The sequence below is a fragment of the Mirounga angustirostris genome, unplaced genomic scaffold (assembly GCF_029215605.1).
Source record: "Mirounga angustirostris isolate CCGP_5_RB_7025 unplaced genomic scaffold, mMirAng1.0.hap1 SCAF_5, whole genome shotgun sequence".
Taxonomy (NCBI): domain Eukaryota; kingdom Metazoa; phylum Chordata; class Mammalia; order Carnivora; family Phocidae; genus Mirounga; species Mirounga angustirostris.
This window is the reverse complement of record NW_026991713.1, coordinates 66,559,576-66,578,045: the sequence shown is the minus strand read 5'-3', so window position 1 is coordinate 66,578,045 and position 18,470 is coordinate 66,559,576. Positions and strand designations below refer to the sequence as shown.

The 18,470-nt window shown below is 36.8% G+C and overlaps 1 protein-coding gene across 8 annotated transcripts in view; it reads right to left on the bottom strand.

Moving 5' to 3' along the window:
* SCAF11 (SR-related CTD associated factor 11) overlaps positions 1 to 18,470 on the bottom strand; it is a 104,518-nt gene that overhangs the window by 42,158 nt on the left and 43,890 nt on the right. For all 8 annotated transcript variants that reach the window (XM_045873579.2, XM_054507086.2, XM_064591361.1 and 5 more), the window contains 2 exons: positions 14,930 to 15,030; positions 12,719 to 12,780 (listed from right to left, as the gene is read on the bottom strand). In XM_045873579.2, coding sequence (XP_045729535.1) covers positions 12,719 to 12,780; positions 14,930 to 15,030 — 163 coding nt within the window. The remainder of the gene's footprint in view (positions 1 to 12,718; positions 12,781 to 14,929; positions 15,031 to 18,470) is intronic.

Genomic DNA, 18,470 nt, shown 5'->3' with positions numbered 1-18,470 from the left:
TATGATTTGGGTTTTTTGGTCTTACCTGTCATATCAGGAAATTTATTTCTATGGATACATACTTCCAGATTAAGGAAGATAAAAGACAGTTTCTGCTAACCACAAAAATTGTGTTAACATCTCTACAGATTACTGCTTTTAGTCTTTCTTTACCACGGAGCCTATGTTCTTAGTCTTCTCTACTCTCAATGCATTTGTTGTCTGCGATAAACCGCTGCTGCTAACTGCTCTCCCCTCAGAACTCTATAAAAGGTGCACCATGCAAACGACAACAGACCTTTCAATCTTCTGCCTTGCTTGCCTCCCAAAGGGCCTAGTGACTTTGTTCAAAATAAATCACTCTAACGAGGAGGCCTGTTTCCCGCTATTTGTAAGACCATATGCATTTGGGGTTTCTTCTGTCAGTCCAGTTGATAATAGGTTACTTTCTACTTAAGAGCATACTAATTTCTTTTTATTTAGACAGCTGTTTGGTTTCCTGCTATTATCCATCCTTCACGCATCCCATACAGAACTGTTCTAACGAATGTAATTTCAACACTGGGCAAACGGGTACTAGCTGAGTTCCAGGAACTTCTTACTCTTCAATGTACATTTAAAAGATACTAATTTTATTTATAAAAAAGATTTTATTTATTTATTGGAGAGAGAGAGAGAGAGAGAGAGAGAGATGAGCAGGGGGAGGGGCAGAGGGAGACGGAAAGGAGACTCCCCACTGAGCCCGTAGCCTGACATGAGGCTCAATCCCAGGACCCCGAGATCATGACCTGAGCTGAAGGCAGACACTTAACCGACTGAGCCACCCAGGTGCCCCAAACTGATTTTTTAAATTGCGCATCAAACCAGGAATAAAAATGTGTGATAGGTATCCAGCCACATTCCTAGAAGTAACTATTTTGGGGCACCTGGGTGGCTCAGTTGTTAAGCATCTGCCTTCGCCTCAGGTCATGATCCCGGAATCCCGGGATCAAGTCCCGCATTGGGCTCCCTGCTCTGTGGGAAGCCTGCTTCTCCCTCTCCCACTCCCCCTGCTTGTGTTCCCTCTCTCTCTGTGTCTCTCTGTCAAATAAATAAATAAAATCTTAAAAAAAAAAAAAAAGTAACTATTTCCTTCAACTCCGCTTGAATTGCTGTGTTGTTGCAATAGTGTCTTTTATACCCTAAGGGTATTGAGTTGTTTTCACTCAGGTTTCATTCACTTAATACTTATGAGTTTGTAAAGTTTACATAACACTCCTTCACTTGAAAACCTATCTCAGGAAGCCACCATTAGATAGAACGCTCTCTATGGGAAGAACTGTTTGTTTTCTGGCCAATGCTAAATGTGAAAATTTAGTTCAAAAGGTATTTCACCTATTTCTGGGTAATTCTCAGGTAATTACTGAGCAGCTCCAATAACAATATTCAACACTGGTAGATCTATCTAAATTGTGATCTCCTAGAGACAGACCATTTCACATATCCACCCCCTACTAATCTATCTGCCTTGGGACAGCAATGATAGGCCTTTACATTTCATTTTTTATCAAAGTAATGCATGTACAAACTTTAAGAAGTCAAACAGCACTTCTAGGCTTATAGAGAAAAACTACAGAAATTCCCACTCCCTGAAAGCACTCATCAAACCCCTTAACTGTTTCTTCTAATATTGGCCTCTTTATTTCTAAATAACATGCTTGTACTACTCTACCTTGATATTTTTGGTTTCAGATATTTTCTAATTTTTTTACTATAGAAGATAAAGACTTTTCTCTTAGACCACTGCCCCACCCACTTCCTTAGCTGCTTCCACCGAATGTTCTTTTTTACATATCAACATTTGATATAAGCAATATTACATTAATATAACTGTATAAACATTATTCACGGCTGAACCATATACTAAATTAAGATTATTTTTCTTGTACAACTGCTTGCTTTTCCTAGGGTTAATTAAGTATTTTGTTTTCTCTTTTCCTTTTTTCTCTTTATTACCTATGAGTAATTTAGCTAACTCTACAACAAAAGTATAAATCTCCTCTTAATACACTCAAGCCCATCAACTCATCCACAACGTCTGTTTCCCACTCTCATGGAAATGCTATTCCTTTGTCCTGCTCCAGTCTGAACTGGTAACTCTCTAAAAGTTGTTTAATGGTCATCCTGAACTATCCTCTATCATCAACCTGATAATCCCATTTACCTTTTCCCTAAGTCAGAACTCATTTTTTGAATCTCACATTGTTCATTTACTTATTTAGTGAAGCATGCACATCCTCCAGCAAAATTCTGAGGAAGGGTGTGTAAGAATCAATTTTTGAGCTCTTACATGTTTGACAATGTCTATTCTACCCTAACACTTTGATTAACAGTTTAACAGGGTTTAGAATGTCCTGGGTAATTATTTTCCCCAGAATTTTCAAGACATCGCTCCAGTGCTCCATCCGTTGTTGATAACATTCTTTTATACATAGCCTGTTTTCTCTCTCTAGAACCTCTTAGGATCTTATTATCTGCAGAGTTCTAGAATTGTATGAAGCACATTAGTTTTTTCCTCATTTACCAGGTATTAGGTTATTTCTTCATCCAGATACTCCCACCCAGCTACTCTGGGAAATTTTCCTTTGTAGTACCTTTTCTTGATAACTTTCTGCCTTTTAGCTTTTTTTCTTTCTGAAATGTTATTATTTGGTACTGAACCTCATAGACTAATACCCTATTGTCTCGTCAACTTTTTGTCTCACGTTCTCAGATTTCTCAGTTTATCCTCTATCCCTGTTGAATTCTACTATAACATTTTTGATTTCCAAGAGTTTTCTTTTTTTAGTCTTTCTTGTTTCAATGATGAACTATCCCTTATCTCTGAGAATATTAATTTTTAAATTGTTTCCTGTTTCCCAGCACTTGGTTTATTCTATCCAGTTCCTTCTGTCTCTGTTTTGATCTCTCTTATACTGGAGGTTTCCCCCAAATATCTGGTGATCCTTGATTTGTGAGACACTAAAATACTGATTGAAAATGGTGAGGATGGGTGGTCAGAGCGTTTCGACTAATGGGTTTCACTGTAGGGTGATCAAGCAGAGATCTATTTCATTTGGAAATTCCCAAATATCAAAATCTCAAGTCTTTTCTCTTAGGTAAGGGAGTATCTCAGAAGATGCCTCCTATTTCCCAATCTGGGAATAAGCAACACTGCAAGTGCCATGGGTAGAGAATTAGAGGCCTTAAAATTTGACTTAATTTCCCTCTCTTTACTCTTTTGTCTCCCCTACCCTCATTTGTGCCAGAGTTTAATCTGATTTAACCACTCACTCTACAGAGTAAGGCTCCAGTCTTTGCCTGGGTGGAATCCTCCCCTACCCTGTTCAGCCAAGACTGCAGGATAAAGTCCTTTAAAACACTTTAACCAATTCTGTTTTTTGGCACCACCCATATCCCTGCTTTCAAAGATAATGGAGGTCCTCAGACCCAAGACTGCCTAAGGTTCTATGGTATGTAAACCGATTTCTTAACTCCCTGCTCCCCATGAAAAGTTCAGCTTACTGCTGAGACAATTTTTTTTTTAAGTAAACTCCACCTGCAACATAGGGCTTGAACTCATGACCCCAAGATCAAGAGTCACAAACTCTACTAACTGAGCCAGCCAGCCGCTCCATCTGCTAAGACAATTTATCATTCACCTCACACAATCACTTGCAAGTTTTGTGGACATCTCTTATCTGCTGTCTCTTCTCCCTCGTTCTCTGGTCTTGTAGCTTAAAATTTTTCTTTTCATTCTTTTGTTGTCATTTTAGCAGGGTTCTGGGAAGGATTAGGGAATTAAACAGGTGCTATGCTTATCAATCTGTTACGCTTAGCTGGAAGCTTGTCTTATTTGTTTGAATTCAGCACATCCTAAACATGTTTCATGAAATACTAATCCCAAAAGATGTTTCATGAAAACATCTTTTCTACAGTACAAACAAGTATGAAAAAGGCTCTTAAGCTTAGAGCCCATTACTTGGCAGGTACCCAATTACAGCTTGATTAATTGATTCCAAAGTTAATAAAGCCATAATTAAATGGATCTAGCTGTACTTAAAGAAGCACTCCATTAAGAAATGTCTGAAAAGGGGATACTTTTTACAAACTACATCAATTATAAACTATTAGCCCAAACCAAAGATTAATGTTCATTCTAAGAACTAAGTACATAAAGGACTTCAAAATTTAAAAAAAAAAAAAAGTATGACAACTCAGTTATCTAGCATGAGTAAAGAAAGTAACATTTCCTTAACACATTTGCCAAAGGTATGCTATCTAACCTTTCCCAGTATCTTCAAGTGAGGCACCAGTATCTTTATCAAATGAAGAAACCAGAACAGTTTACATAATTTTACTACAGTCATAGATGATTTAATGGAAAACGAGTACAAAACCCAAGCGGCCCAACTCCCAATAAAATCTATTAGGCCTGCTACAATTTTAATGTATAATTTCTAATTCAGATAAAAGAATTTCACGTTTCATATGCTCTATTCATTAGTTTCAGTAGTGTATAACATAAAGATAAATAACTTCAGGCATAAAGTCACACATAAATGTTCACAGAACAGTCCCCTCCTGCTTCAAAAACCTTTAAGAAATGGAAGAAGCTACACCGAGTTGCTTCTAAAATCTACTTAAGCAGTCCTAGGTAAAGAAACAAGGTTTTCTCAAGAAGTTTTATTATAAAAAGAAATTTAAATTATCTTTAGGACACAATGGCTCCTGTTCAATGTAACTGGGTAAGTAAATAAAGATGTATTTAATATGCTTAACTTGCCACTAACTCTACCTTCACCTTAATCTCTTTGTTCTGTGCTCAGCCATCAAATGCCTACATTTAAGGGTCCAAGGTTGCTTTTCTCTTGTATAAAGGTTCATTACTGCCCTAAACTTTGAGACAATTACAAGTGACATTTATAGGTTCTCTTAGGGTCTTCTAATGAGGCAGTTTGTTAATAAAAAGTGTCTAAGAAATCTCATGCGGAACATGAAAAAAAATTTTTTTAAAAAGGAGAAAATTTTAATGTAGTAGAACCAATGAACACACACTTCAAAAGAAATGTTTCCAGCAAAGGGCAGTGATCAGACAGGAGCACCACTAGATGCAGTAGCTCTCTCTGTCACTGTCTTACATTGAATGAAGGGGCTGCTGACTCATTTTTTTTAAATTTAAATTCAATTAATTAACATATAGTGTATTACTGTAAAGTTCAGTGATTCATCAGTTGTAATATAACACCCAGTGCTCATTACATCACGTGCCCACCTTAATGCCCATCACCCAGTTACCCCAACCCCCCATCCCCGCTTCCCTCTCCCTTCCAGTAACCCCTCAGTTTGTTTCCTATGATTAAGAGTCTCTTATGGTTTGTCCCCCTCTCTGATTTCATCTTGTTTTATTTTTCCCTCCCTTCCCCTATGCTCCTCTGTTCCATTTCTTAAATTCCACATATGAGTGAAATCATATAACTACCTTTCTCTGAATGACTTACTTCGCTAAGCATAATACCCTCTAGTTCCATCCACATCGCTGCAAATGGCAAGATTTAATTTTTTTGATGGCTGAGTAATATTCCATTTTATGTATGTATGTGTGTGTGTGTGTGTATATATATACCATATCGTCTTTATCCATTCATCCATCGATGGACATCTGGGTTCTTTCCACAAGTTTGGCTACTGTGGACATTGCTGCTATATGCATTGGGGTGCAGGTGCCCCTTCGGATCACTACATTTGTATCTCTGGGGTAAATACCCTGGGTCGTAGGTGATGTGGGAAACAAAGGCAGAAGAAAAATTAAATTTACTATCTAGAGCCCACTGCCAAGTCCTTGAAAACAGGCAGAGTGACATTCCTCTAGGGACTCAACTGGCAATCCTAGCCTGAGCTGTAAGTCTACTTTAATGTATAAGAATTCCTTTGGAAACTTCCTTTATCTCTAAACCGTCCAAGATATGTGATGGTAATCACCCCCCAAGCAGATGGCCCACCGATATACATCTGAAGGGTCTCATGACTAAGGTTTTATTAGATGGTAATAAATGACCTTTTCCCAACAATAGCTAGCCCGCTCAAGGTCCTGGAAATCTTGCTTCCAAAATTCCTTAGAGACTTGCGCTATCCCTAACCCCCTCCCAACTTGGAAGTATATAATGGGCCACTCCTCATGACCCTGGTACAGCTCTTTCTGCTCACGTGTCCTGTCCCCATGCTTTAATAAAACCACTTTTTTGCACCAAAGACGACTCAAGAATTCTTTCTTGGCCATTGGCTTCGAACCCTAATAATGTCTTTCCTGTATCAGTAGGGTAGCTCTATTTTTAACTTTTTGAGGAACCTCCTTACTGTTTTCCAGAGTGGCTGTACCAGCTTGCATTCCCACCAGCAGTGTAAGAGGGAGGAAAGGGAAAAGTAAAGGTAAAAACTCTTAAAGGTCCTATTCCTATAGCTGTGGTTTATGAACTTTAGTCTGGGAAAAAAAAAAAAAAGACTGATAACACATTTCTGAAAGGTAAGGCAAAATAAGGTTAACTGATCTATTAAGTAGGGAACAGACATGATGCTATCAAAATGATAGTTAATTTTATATTAATTATTTTTTAGCTCAAAAGTACATCCAAACAAGAGCCATCAAAATAAATAAGATAATAATTTGAGTTATAAAGGCTGCAGACAACCATAAAGTGAAAGGCTTAAGATGGGTAACATTACTAATATCATGCTTTAGTATTACTGTGTGGTGGGAAGAGGCACTGGATATGGCGTCAGAAGACTGATCAAATTCTGGCTGCTCCAACTGTTAGCTGTGTGATCTTGGCCAAGATACCGAGCCTTTTAAAACTGTCTGAAAGTTTACAATTATGAATGATTCTGAACATTCCGTAAAGTACAAAAAATGACACCTACAAAGCAGATCTGACTAATGTTAACATTTAGCCATTTTTATTTAACATTAATCTGTCTCCTTCCTTCATTAAAGGAAACTATTTCCCTGAATTTGGTATTGTTCTCATGCATATTTTTATTACTTAAGCTTCCTGAATCTCAGTTTTCTATCTGTTACACCTATAGATCAATTATCTTTTGTTATCGGGTAGTTGCAGCCAAGGACGATCAAATAGTAAGTAGTTTATAGTCACTACCACTTTGCATGATACCCTGGAAAATGCCATTTAGAAAATACCCACAAGAAACTTAGAATCATATAGGAAAAAACTCATACACCCAAGACAATACACCGTATTTTGATGAAGTTAACTATAAGGTCTTGAATAACTTTATGTAACAATATGGGGGGAGGGGGGAAACGGCCAATTAAATTCTCACAGTACATTTTTCTTTAATTACAGAAAACTTCGAACAATACAAAAGTAGACAGAATAGCATAATGAAATCCCCATATACCCACATCCCAATCTCCAAAATTATTAATTCATATCCAGTGTTAATTTATCTACAACCTTCTCAGGATCATTTGGAAACAATTCCGGACACTGTATCATTTAATACATAAATATTTCAGTATATAATTCCAAAAAGACAAGTGCTCTTTGGGAAAAAAATATCCTTAATACCATTCTCACAAATAAACAAAACCCCAGTAATTCCTTAATATCAAATACCCAATGTTCAATTTTCCCCAATTGTCCATAGTTGTATTTGTTTCTGTTTTCTAAAAATTTTATTTATTTAACAGAGAGAGAGAGAGATAATGCACGCACAAGCAGGCAGAACAGGAGGGAGAGGGAGAAGCAGACTTCCCGCTAAGCAGAGTCTGATGTGGGGCTTGATCCCAGGACCCCGGGATCATGACCTGAGCTGAAGGGGGACACTTAACCAACTGAGCCACCCAGGTGCCCCAAGTTATATTTGCTTACTTTCTTTTTATGACATGTTAGAATAAGGATCCAAATAAGATCCATAAATTGTGATTGCTTAATGTTTGTCTCTTTAATTGATGGGTTCTCCATCCCTTTTAAACTCCTTGAAATTTTCGGACTGCAGAAACCAGGTCATTTGTGTCTAAAATTTTGCTGATTGCATCCCCTTGTAGTTGCTTAATATGCTTCTGTGTTTCTATACATCCTGTAAATCAGTAGTCAGATTTTTAATCAGATACAGGGTTTTTTGTTTTTACTACTGTATATCTGTTATTTACTTCCGTAAGGAGGTGTTTAATGTTTGCTGCTCTCTCCTTTGTGATGCTAACAGCCATTGCTGATCACTGCCTAGGATCCATTAATTCATCAGAGTTTACAAAATGCTGATATTCAAAATCTGTAATTCCATCTAAAATTATTTGCTGAAATATTTCTAAAAAAAATTAACTTTCCTTTATTACTGTTCAATTATCCTGATGTACAGTTTACCTAGGAAAGGCATGAGAGATGCTTTGATATTTTTCTTCATATACCGGTTTTCAAAGTAAGTTAACCTCCTAGCATCCTCCTAAACAAACCAATTAGTTAGTCTGTTTGCTTATAAGGTAGCAAGATGAACTCTTGGACTTCAACATATCTGTAAGGTCTCAATAACTATAGTTATTACTCTTCTTGATGCTCAAATTGCCCCATTTTTGGCTAGAGGGAGCCCAATCAAGTTGATTCCAAAGACTATTTGTTATGATGCAAGTAGTGTTTAAAAACTCCTTGCTTTTAGAAAAATGTTCTAGGCACATCTTATTTATTACCTCAAACCTGGAATCAGTCATTTATTTCAAGGTGCCCTGGTACTTTCATTGGAAAATGGTATTTGGAGAACACAATCTAGGCACCAGGGTTGGGGTACACTGTTTTCATATCACTTAGAAATTTTATTTTATAAATACTAAAACAGCTCTTTAGTGAACTTGTACTGGAAAGAATCCCCCCAAAATTCATGTCCACCTGGAACCTCAGAATATTATGACATTTAGAAATATGATCTTGGGGCACCTGGGTGGCTCAGTTGGTTAAGCCTCTGTCTTCGACTCAGGTCACCATCTCAGGATCCTAGGACCAAGCCCCACATGCGGCTCCCTGCTCAGCGGGAAGTCTGCTTCTGTTTCTCCCTCTGATACTCCTCCCCGCTTGCACTCTCTAGTCTCAGATGAATAAATAAAATCTTAAAAAAAAAAAGAAATAGGATCTTGGCAGATGCAATAAGGTAAGACTGATATGAGACCATACTGGATTAAGGTGGACACTAACTAAATTCAATGAGAGTGTCCTTATCAGAGACAGAAAATTATATAGAGGGAGACACAGAGGAAGAACATATAAAGACAGAGACAGAGATTCCAGTGATGCAGCTACAAGCCCAAGAATGCCAAGGATTGCCAAGAGACACCAGAAGTTAGGAAGAGGCAAGGAAGGATTCTTCCCTAGAACCTTCAGAAGGAGTATGGGTCTGCCAACACCTTGACTTCAGAATTTTAACCTCCAGAATGGTAAGAAAACAAATTTCTGTTTGTTTAAGCCAGCAAGTTTGTGATTAATTTGTTATAGCAGCCCTAGGAAACTAATATAGATCTAGACATTGTTTTTTTTCCTGTTTTTAAATAAAATCATAAATAAAAATTAATATACAGGTATAATAAATAGCTGAGGTATTTGTAAAACTTCCTTAAATGTAGAATCAAACTTTTTCTAATTACACACCTTCCTTGACTTACAATGGGGTTATATCCCAATAAACACACTATAAGTTGAATGAAAATACCTTAAGGCACATTTAATACACCGAACCTACTGAACATCACAGCTTAGCCTAGGCCTACCTTTAACACACTCAGAACATTTCCATTAGCCTATAGTTGGGCAAAATCATCTAACACAAAACCTATTTTATAATAAAGTGTTGACTATCTCATGTAATTTACTGAATACTGTACTGAAAGTGAAAAACGGAATGGTTGTACAGGTACAGAGTGGTTTTAAATATATTAGTTTTTTTACCCTTGTGATTGCATGGCTGACTGGGAGTTGCCTAGTATCACAAGAGAGTACTGTGCTATATATTGCTAGCCTTGAAAAAAAATCAAAATTCAAAGTGCACTTTCTACTGAATGTGTATCACTTTCACACCACTAAAAGTCAGAAATCCTAAGTCTAAGCATTGTAAATTGCAGACCATCTGTAAGATGGCCCGAAGATAAATAGATCTTATTTGCATATGACATGCAAACATCCATATTTCTTCAGAGCACCTCTACTTGGTTGTAGAGTAGGCATCTTACATAAGTTCAACAGAGAATTCCTGATTATACCCTTCTAATCATTCAACCAGCCTTCACCATTTCAGTAATCAGCAACTCCATTTTAACAATTCATCAGGCCAAGATCTCAGAATCAACCTTATACCCAACATCCAATCCATCAGCAAATCCTGTTAATTTCACCTTTACAATATATTACAATATATTCAGAATTGAACCACTTCTCACTACTTCCACTAATACCTTCTTGACCCAATCTACCATGATCTGTGGCATGGAAATAGCCACCTAACTGGTCTCTCAGTCCTCTTATGATCTATTCCTTTCTTAACAGGCAGAGTTATCCTTTAACCATATGTCAGATCATGTCACCCCAGAAAATGCTTCTCATCTCACACAGGCCCTAAAGGCCCTGCCCACCAATGTCTTAATTCTTCCTCCTCTACCTATCTAACTCAATCATTCCAGTCATATTGACCTCCGTGCTATTCCTTGACCATACCAAAGTTGTTCTTGTCTCAGGGCTTTTGCACTTGCTGTTGTCTCACCTAGAACACTCCTCCCTGAGATATCTTTATGGCTTCATCCCTTAATTCTTTTAGGTTGCTATTCAAATATAAACTTATCCAAGAGGATTTCCTTGACCCCTTAATGAGGTATCACCTCCATGATGTCATCACCCTTTATCACTTTACCCTGTTCTATTCTTTAAAGCACTTATCACTACCTGTCATATTATACATTTATCTTTTTATTGTCCACAGAAGGTACTCCGTGAGCAAGCACTTTTTGTCTCTTTTATACACTACTATACTCCTAAGAGTCTAGAACTGTGCTTAGTATGGTTTGTTGAATGGGGTGAGCTGATCTCAATTCTCTTTGGCTCTATTAGTATGAACATCTCATACTGAGTACATGCTGTGTATGGATTTAGAACTTAAATATGAGTAATTTTCATTAAATACAATACCTAAATACAAGCTAACTATGTCATCAGGTATGATGATTGAATCTACTTCAATGCAAGAAGTAAAACTGGCAATTTTGGATGTATTAAACTCCCCAAGTACAAAGCAGTATCATAGAAAAAACTAAAAGGAAAATCACCAAGTACCCTCAAATTAATCCAGATGTATAAATACATTTGCTCATAATTACCTAGGTATTATTAGTACTTCTGTAGTATCCACTCATAAAGCATAATGAGTATCTCTGACTACCCTAAACCAAACAAATAACTCAGGCATCTTAAGTAGACACAGCACTAGGTTACAGGGCTTGGACCATATTAACCTTCTGGCAGGAATAGTTTTCTCTCCCTAAAAATAAGGCCATGCAGAAGATATATGCTAAAGGAAATTACAGTAGTCTTAAAATTAAGATTAATACAGTGAGAGCATGCCAAATTATTTAAAGAAAGTCAATAACATCATTTAATCTTCCTCAGCAGTAAATTTTATATCAGATCCTAGAGTTACTGAGCAAAGGCTATCCATAAAAAAGGATGCTAATCTATAGCAATGACAGAAAAAGTTTTGATATCTAAAGTTTTTAGCAAAGAAAATGCTGTGTGACCACAGAAGTCCTTATACTGCAATTTTATATAAATAGTAAATTCAAAGGTAGTAAATCTGGGGATCAATGAACCTGAGAGATCATGTTAATTCCAATCAGAAAAAGTAACAACATCCAAATCTCATAATCTATAAAAAAAATGTTGATTATCATTTACTCTTAAGAACAATGAATTCATTAATTCTTTGGATCTATAAATAGAAATTCATTGTAACCTAACCTGGAAAATAAATGTTCACCCCCTTGCTTACAAACAACTTATAGTAAGTTTTTCTTTGCAACAGAAAAAACAGCCTAAACCCTGAGGAAGAGTCACAAAGCACTGTGGTGCCATTTTTCTCAGGCCCTTGCAAAGCTTTCCTACATTAGAGGACCATGCACTAGACAAGAACAAAAGGAATATTTAACTGCTCATCTTCGTTTCCAAACAAAAGTTTCAAGTTAGAAGTGTGGCTAGAGGCCAAACCACAACTTCTTCTGGGAACTGTGAATTAACTTCCTACTGCCACAGACCTCTCTCAGTAACTGTAAGGCTACTGCTTACAGTTTCTGGCCCACAAAGTATGTTACCTCATCTCCCCTAAGGACTTTTGCACTAATGAGTGGAATAAGACCATATGCAGGCTGCTAATCACCAAGTAATTAGAAAACACTCTTCTCTCCTTTTCCTTTTCTAACACACACACAAACACCCATGTGTGGGCACATGCACTCAAACTCAAATCTCTTCCCTCCCTCAAAGCTGAGCATAAAAGGGGGGGGGGGGGACAACATAAATGATTCTATGAAAGGTTTATAGAAGACTGAACACAATGTACAGAGCTCAGTAGAGTTCTGTGTATGACTATTTTCCAAACCAAAATGTAACCAAGAAGAACTTTAACACAGCACTAAAGAAACAAAAAAAGGTAGAAAACACAAGTAAAAAAGGTCACTTACTATGTGTCATCTTCAAGTCATTAAGTTTTGCATTTAACAGATCTTCTTTTAGGACTTTTTTCCTGTAAACATTAATAAAGAGGTGAAATAACTAAAATAAAATTGTTGTTCTGCTCATTTATTTTTCAATTCACTGCCAAGCAAAATGAAATGGATTATGCACTGAGTTTTAAATTCTAGCAAAGAAAGCATGACCAGTTGCCACTCCCCACTCAGTTGCTACTCTCCACTCCAATGACTTACAAGGGAGTTTCACTACCAAGAAAAAAAAAATACCACAATCCCTTTCCCTGGAACTGGTAGAAAGCATCAGAAAGGAAGGGGTGTCAGGATTTTTGTACTACTTTAGAAGGGAGAGGCAACAATGAATGGATATCTAAGTGCTGTAGAGACTAGGTTATATGCAGTGAATTTAAGATTGAATGAAAGGAATGCTAAAAACATCCAAAGACTCCAAAAAAGAATATACTATAAATATTCAACAGCTGACAGATATACTATAAATATTCAATAGCTGACAGATTTTCCACCTTGGGAGAAATCATGAAGGGGCTGACTTGGTAGGCAAAAGCAAATTATTATTTTGCATCTGCTACTTCTCTGTACCATCCTGCTACCACACATCCCTGAGAAAAAGCAGTTAAGCATATGGACTATCTCAGCTGTTAGACCCACTATATGGCCCTGTTATAGGACATACAGTGATGACCACTGCACTCTCAGTAAGGGCCAGAGAATTGTGGTAATTCAGAGGAAGCATAAAAATGTATATCCGTGACACAGTCATAGCTAGTGATAGGAGATGGATCAAGAATGAAGCTAGCAGAAATTCTTCAGTGTGCTAGGAAAGCGTGCTACTATTTTCTATGTAAACATAAATGCAAGAATCAAAACTGACTCATAGTTAAAAGAAGATGTTAATAAAAGTTGCTCTAATGCAAACTGGGTTTATGGCTGGGCTCTTTGAATGGGTGTTCCATGAATCCCTTAAAATCACATACAAAGTTTTGTCTGTAAGTATATTTTATGACCTGTTTTCCGGTAGAAGGTGTCTATAGCCTTCTTCAGATCCTCAAAGAAGTCCATAACTTCCAAAAAGATCTAAAGAGCTGCAGTGTTATAAACTGTGGCATGATTTAATAAACCTTAAGAACTACTGCCAACGGTTTAGTACCTAAATAAATCGACTCTGTTAAGAAATTAGTATTCTTGGGGTGCCTGGGTGGTATAGTCTGTTAAGTGTCCGACTCTTGGTTTCAGCTAGGGTTGTGATCTCAGGGTCATGAGATCAAACCCCAAGCGAGGCTACATGCTCAGCACAGAGTCTGCTTAGACTCTCTCTCTCTCCCTCTGCCGCTCCCCCTACTAAATGAATGAATCTTTAAAAGAAAAAAAAAAAAAAGGAGTTAGTATTCTGATTAAATGTACTAATGAATCATAGGTTTAATTACGAATTTGACAGTATGTATTGTCTTAAGAATACAATTTTTGGACAGCTCTCAATATATGTCAGATCAAAATGGGCTTAACTTTTAAATGTATTAGAACAATTTAAGTATTAGTTATAAATTAATTTCCAGTACATTATTAACTCAATTTAGTTCAAAAAATATGTTAAATACCTATTAAACTCAAGTACTAAGCACTGTATTTCTAGGCAATTACATTTTAACAACAGTAATTAAAGAAACAAATCCAAACATGTTAAAACATAGATGGTTGTTATGGTAGGTACCAAGTGCCTGCTACAATACAAAAAGAGAAAATTATAAAGATAATAATAAGCAGTTTCAATTAGAACTGTCTCATGAAGAATGTTGTGCTATATCATTATTTACTTTCTACTTTTTGTACATAAATACTAGAGCAATGCTACTCAAAATGTGGTCAGTGAACCAGTGCTTATTCATTATTGGTTTGCCATATACAGAAATGAGTAAGCTTTAATTTACACTGCTATAACATTTTCATTTTACAAAAATATCTAAACAGATTACAGAAAAAAACAAAAAAAACTCCTCAAAGAGAGTTCAAATTCTATTCTCAGATTTCATCTGATCCTTTCTTAAATTATCAAGTATGTGCCTTAAAAGAAGTTAATTAAATACATTTAAATCCCACATCGTTAAATAAAAAAAGAGAGTACTCTTTTTTATTAGCTATCTTCTGGTTTTAAGCATTCGGACTGTACTTCTAAAATTCATCACTAACCTCATACAGCTTTTAGAATTTTCACAACAGGAGAGCTGCTTCTTTAAAGAGCTTTCAGTTTTCTTGTCTTTTGTTTCTCTCAACTGTCTTTTTACTTGAACCTAGAAGAAAAGCAAAATCCCTTATTTAGAGTGATAATCCAGCATCACAAGTGATAACCTATCAATTCCCCTTTGAAAGGATAAAAAATTAAAGATACAAAATTTTCTGAATGAAAGGGTAGCCCAAACACATATGCTTATTCATTCAAGCATGCTAAACCGTAAGACTGGTAAGTGTGCTAAGCTCCAGGGAAACAAAATAGTGAGAGGCATGTAAACAGAAAGTGCTCATGAGCACAGATCTGTGTGTGTGTGTGTGTATACACACACATACATATGTATATAGGACTGAGAAATTAACTCTATTTGATGATAACAGAGAAGACTTTAATGAGTTGGTCTTAAAGAGTAGGAATTTGGGGGCACCTGGGTGGTTCAGTCCCAGGGTCCTGGGATCAAGCCCCGCATCGGGCTCCCTGCTCAACGGGAAGCCTGCGTCTCCCTCTCCCTCTGCTTGTGTTCCCTCTCTCACTGTGTCTCTGTCAAATAAATAAGTAAAATCTTAAAAAAAAAAAAAAAAGTAGGAATTTGTCTAAGAAAAAAAATATTCTGAATGGAAGAAAGAACACAGTTAAAAGGACAATTAGAAGCCAATGCAGATAGGGAAGAAAATATTAGCAGGATATGAAGTTGATGTAATATATTAGGACCAGATTGTAAAGGGCTTCAAATAAGAAAATAATTCCATGGGAACCAGTGAATAAATGGAGGTATTAAAGCAAGTGAATGAAATGACCAAATCTGTTTTTCAGGATAAACTTTGTCAGTGATTTGGAGAATGAACCAGTTAAGGAGAGACTATAAAGGCTGGGAAACCAGAAGAAAACTCTTATAGTTGTGTAGATCTACACTGCAGGAGACAATCACTAGCCATATGTGGCTACTGAGCACTGAAATGTGGCTTGTCTCAATTGAGATGTACTCTAAGTGTAAAATATACACTGGATTTCAAAGATATACAACAAGGTAAAACGTTTCAATATTTCTTTAAAAATACTGTATGTTGACATAATACGTTAATTATGTTGAATTAAATATATTATAAAAATTTATTTTAACGGTTTCTTTTTACTCTTTCAATGTGACTACTAAAAGTAAAAAATTTAAATTATAGTGGCTTGTAGTGTATTTCTATTGGCAGAACCAGTCTAGATGACAGCACGAAGGCCTACAAAGAAGTGACAAAAGAGGAATGAAGCGAAAACAAATTTATGACATTGCTCAGAAGGACTAGGCAAAGATGAGGGAGAAAGAAAAAATTGAAAACTCCCACATGAGTTCTGGACATGTTAATGTTTACATTTCTCGGTATGCTACATGGATGGAGATGTCCAACAAGCAGATGAAAACATAAATCTGGTTCTGAGGAAAGAGATCCGGGCTAGTGATAGTTTTAGAAGCCATACTAATATAGGTAAGAGCTGAAAGCCACTGGAGTTCTTGAGAAGATTTAGAGAGAAAGTATCCCCAGAAAACTGAAAGGAATTTAAAATTTAAGAAATGATTTTTAAAAAGGTAAGGAAGGCGGAGACATGGTAGTAAAGACTGTGAAAGGTCAGAAAAGTAAAACAAATGAACATTGATACAAACATTCATAAAAGGACATCCTATAAGCCAAAGAAAATAAAGGGTAGTTAAGAGCACCACATGCAGAAAACAAAAAATTATTCTAAACCTTAGTGAGGACACGTTTACAGAGGTAAATGTTCAATGTGAGTTGAAAAGCAATTATGAAAAAGGAGTAACCAAGTATAGATGTCTCATTCAAGGTTAGCTGGAAAGGGATAAAGATAATAAAGGGAAGATTCAGAAGTAAAGGTCAAAGGAAAATATTAAGAGCATGTAGTTAATATCACATAGTAAGAAATAATTGTTAAGTCTGACTAAATTAGATTAACACTGCACCAAACTTTTTAAAAAAGATTTATTTATTTGAGGGAGGAGGGAGGGGCAGCAGGAGAGAGAGAAGAGAGAGAAGGCCCCGAACAGACTCTGTGCTCAGCATGGTACCCGACCTGGGGCCCAATCTCACAACCTCGAGATCACAACCCAAGAGGAAACCAAGAGTGGGATGCTCAACTAACTGCACCACCCAGGTGCCCCTGGCACCAGACTTTTAAGTAAAATACAAACCATATTAAAGAAAACGTAAATTGTTAGTCCAAGCAACAAAACAAAGTTTTAGAGGAAAATATCTTTGGAAGCTAGTTCATGCCAATACATCTTCAACATAATATATATAGTCTGGAAAAACAGAGAATCTGTCTTTCAGAGAAGCCATGCTTTAATTTTTATCATAATATTACACATTTATATTAAATCTTTTCTCCAAGACATACTAATTTATATAGATGTATAAGTACACAATGACAACAGGCAAAATCATTTTTTACATATGTCATGTTATTTGAATTTTAGTCTCATTTGTTCCTTGTCAATGAGACTCATTTGGTAAAAATATATCAAAACAAATTAGATACCTACACTGAGGACATCTTATGCTTAAATAGTCGTATGTCGCTTCCATACCCCTTCCTACTCACAAAGACAGTAACCAAGCTGTTAATGGACTTATCATGCTACTTGGGAACAGTCCCCCGCCTCTGCCCCCCATCAATGGCATCAGGTATGTATATAGTAAGAATTTTTTTTTTAAGATTGTATTTATTTATTTGACAGAGAGAGACAGCGAGAGAGGGAACACAAGCAGGAGGAGTGGCAGAGGGAGAGGCAGGCTTCCCACGGAACAGGGAGCCCGATGCAGGGCTCGATCCCAAGACCCTCGGATCATGACCTGAGCGGAAGGCAAACGCTTTTTTTAAATTATGTTATGTTAATCACCATACATTACATCATTTAGTTTCTGATGTAGTGTTCCATGATTGTTTGCATATAACACCCAGTGCTCCATTCAGTACATGCCCTCTTTAATACCCATCACCAGGCTAACCCATCCCCTTACCCCCTTCCCCTCTAGAACCCTCAGTCTGTTTCTCAGAGTCCATAGACTCTCATGGTTCGTCTCCCCCTCCGATTCCCCCCCTTCATTTTTCCCTTCCTATTTTTTTTTTAACATATAATGTATTGTTTCAGAGGTACAGGTCTATGATTCAACAGTCTTATACAATTCACAGCGCTCACCATAGCACATACCCTCCCCAATGTCTATCACCCAGCCACCCCATCCCTCCCACCCCCCACCCCTCCAGCAACCCTCAGTTTGTTTCCTGAGATTAAGAATTCCTTGTATCAGCAAGATCATATGATACAAGTCTTTCTCTGATTGACTTATTTCACTCAGCATAATACCCTCCAGTTCCATCCACGTCGCTGCAAATGGCAAGATTTCATTCCTTCTGATGGCTGCGTAATATTACATTGTATATATATACCACATCTTTTTTATCCATTCATCTCTTGATGGACATCTTGGCATCATT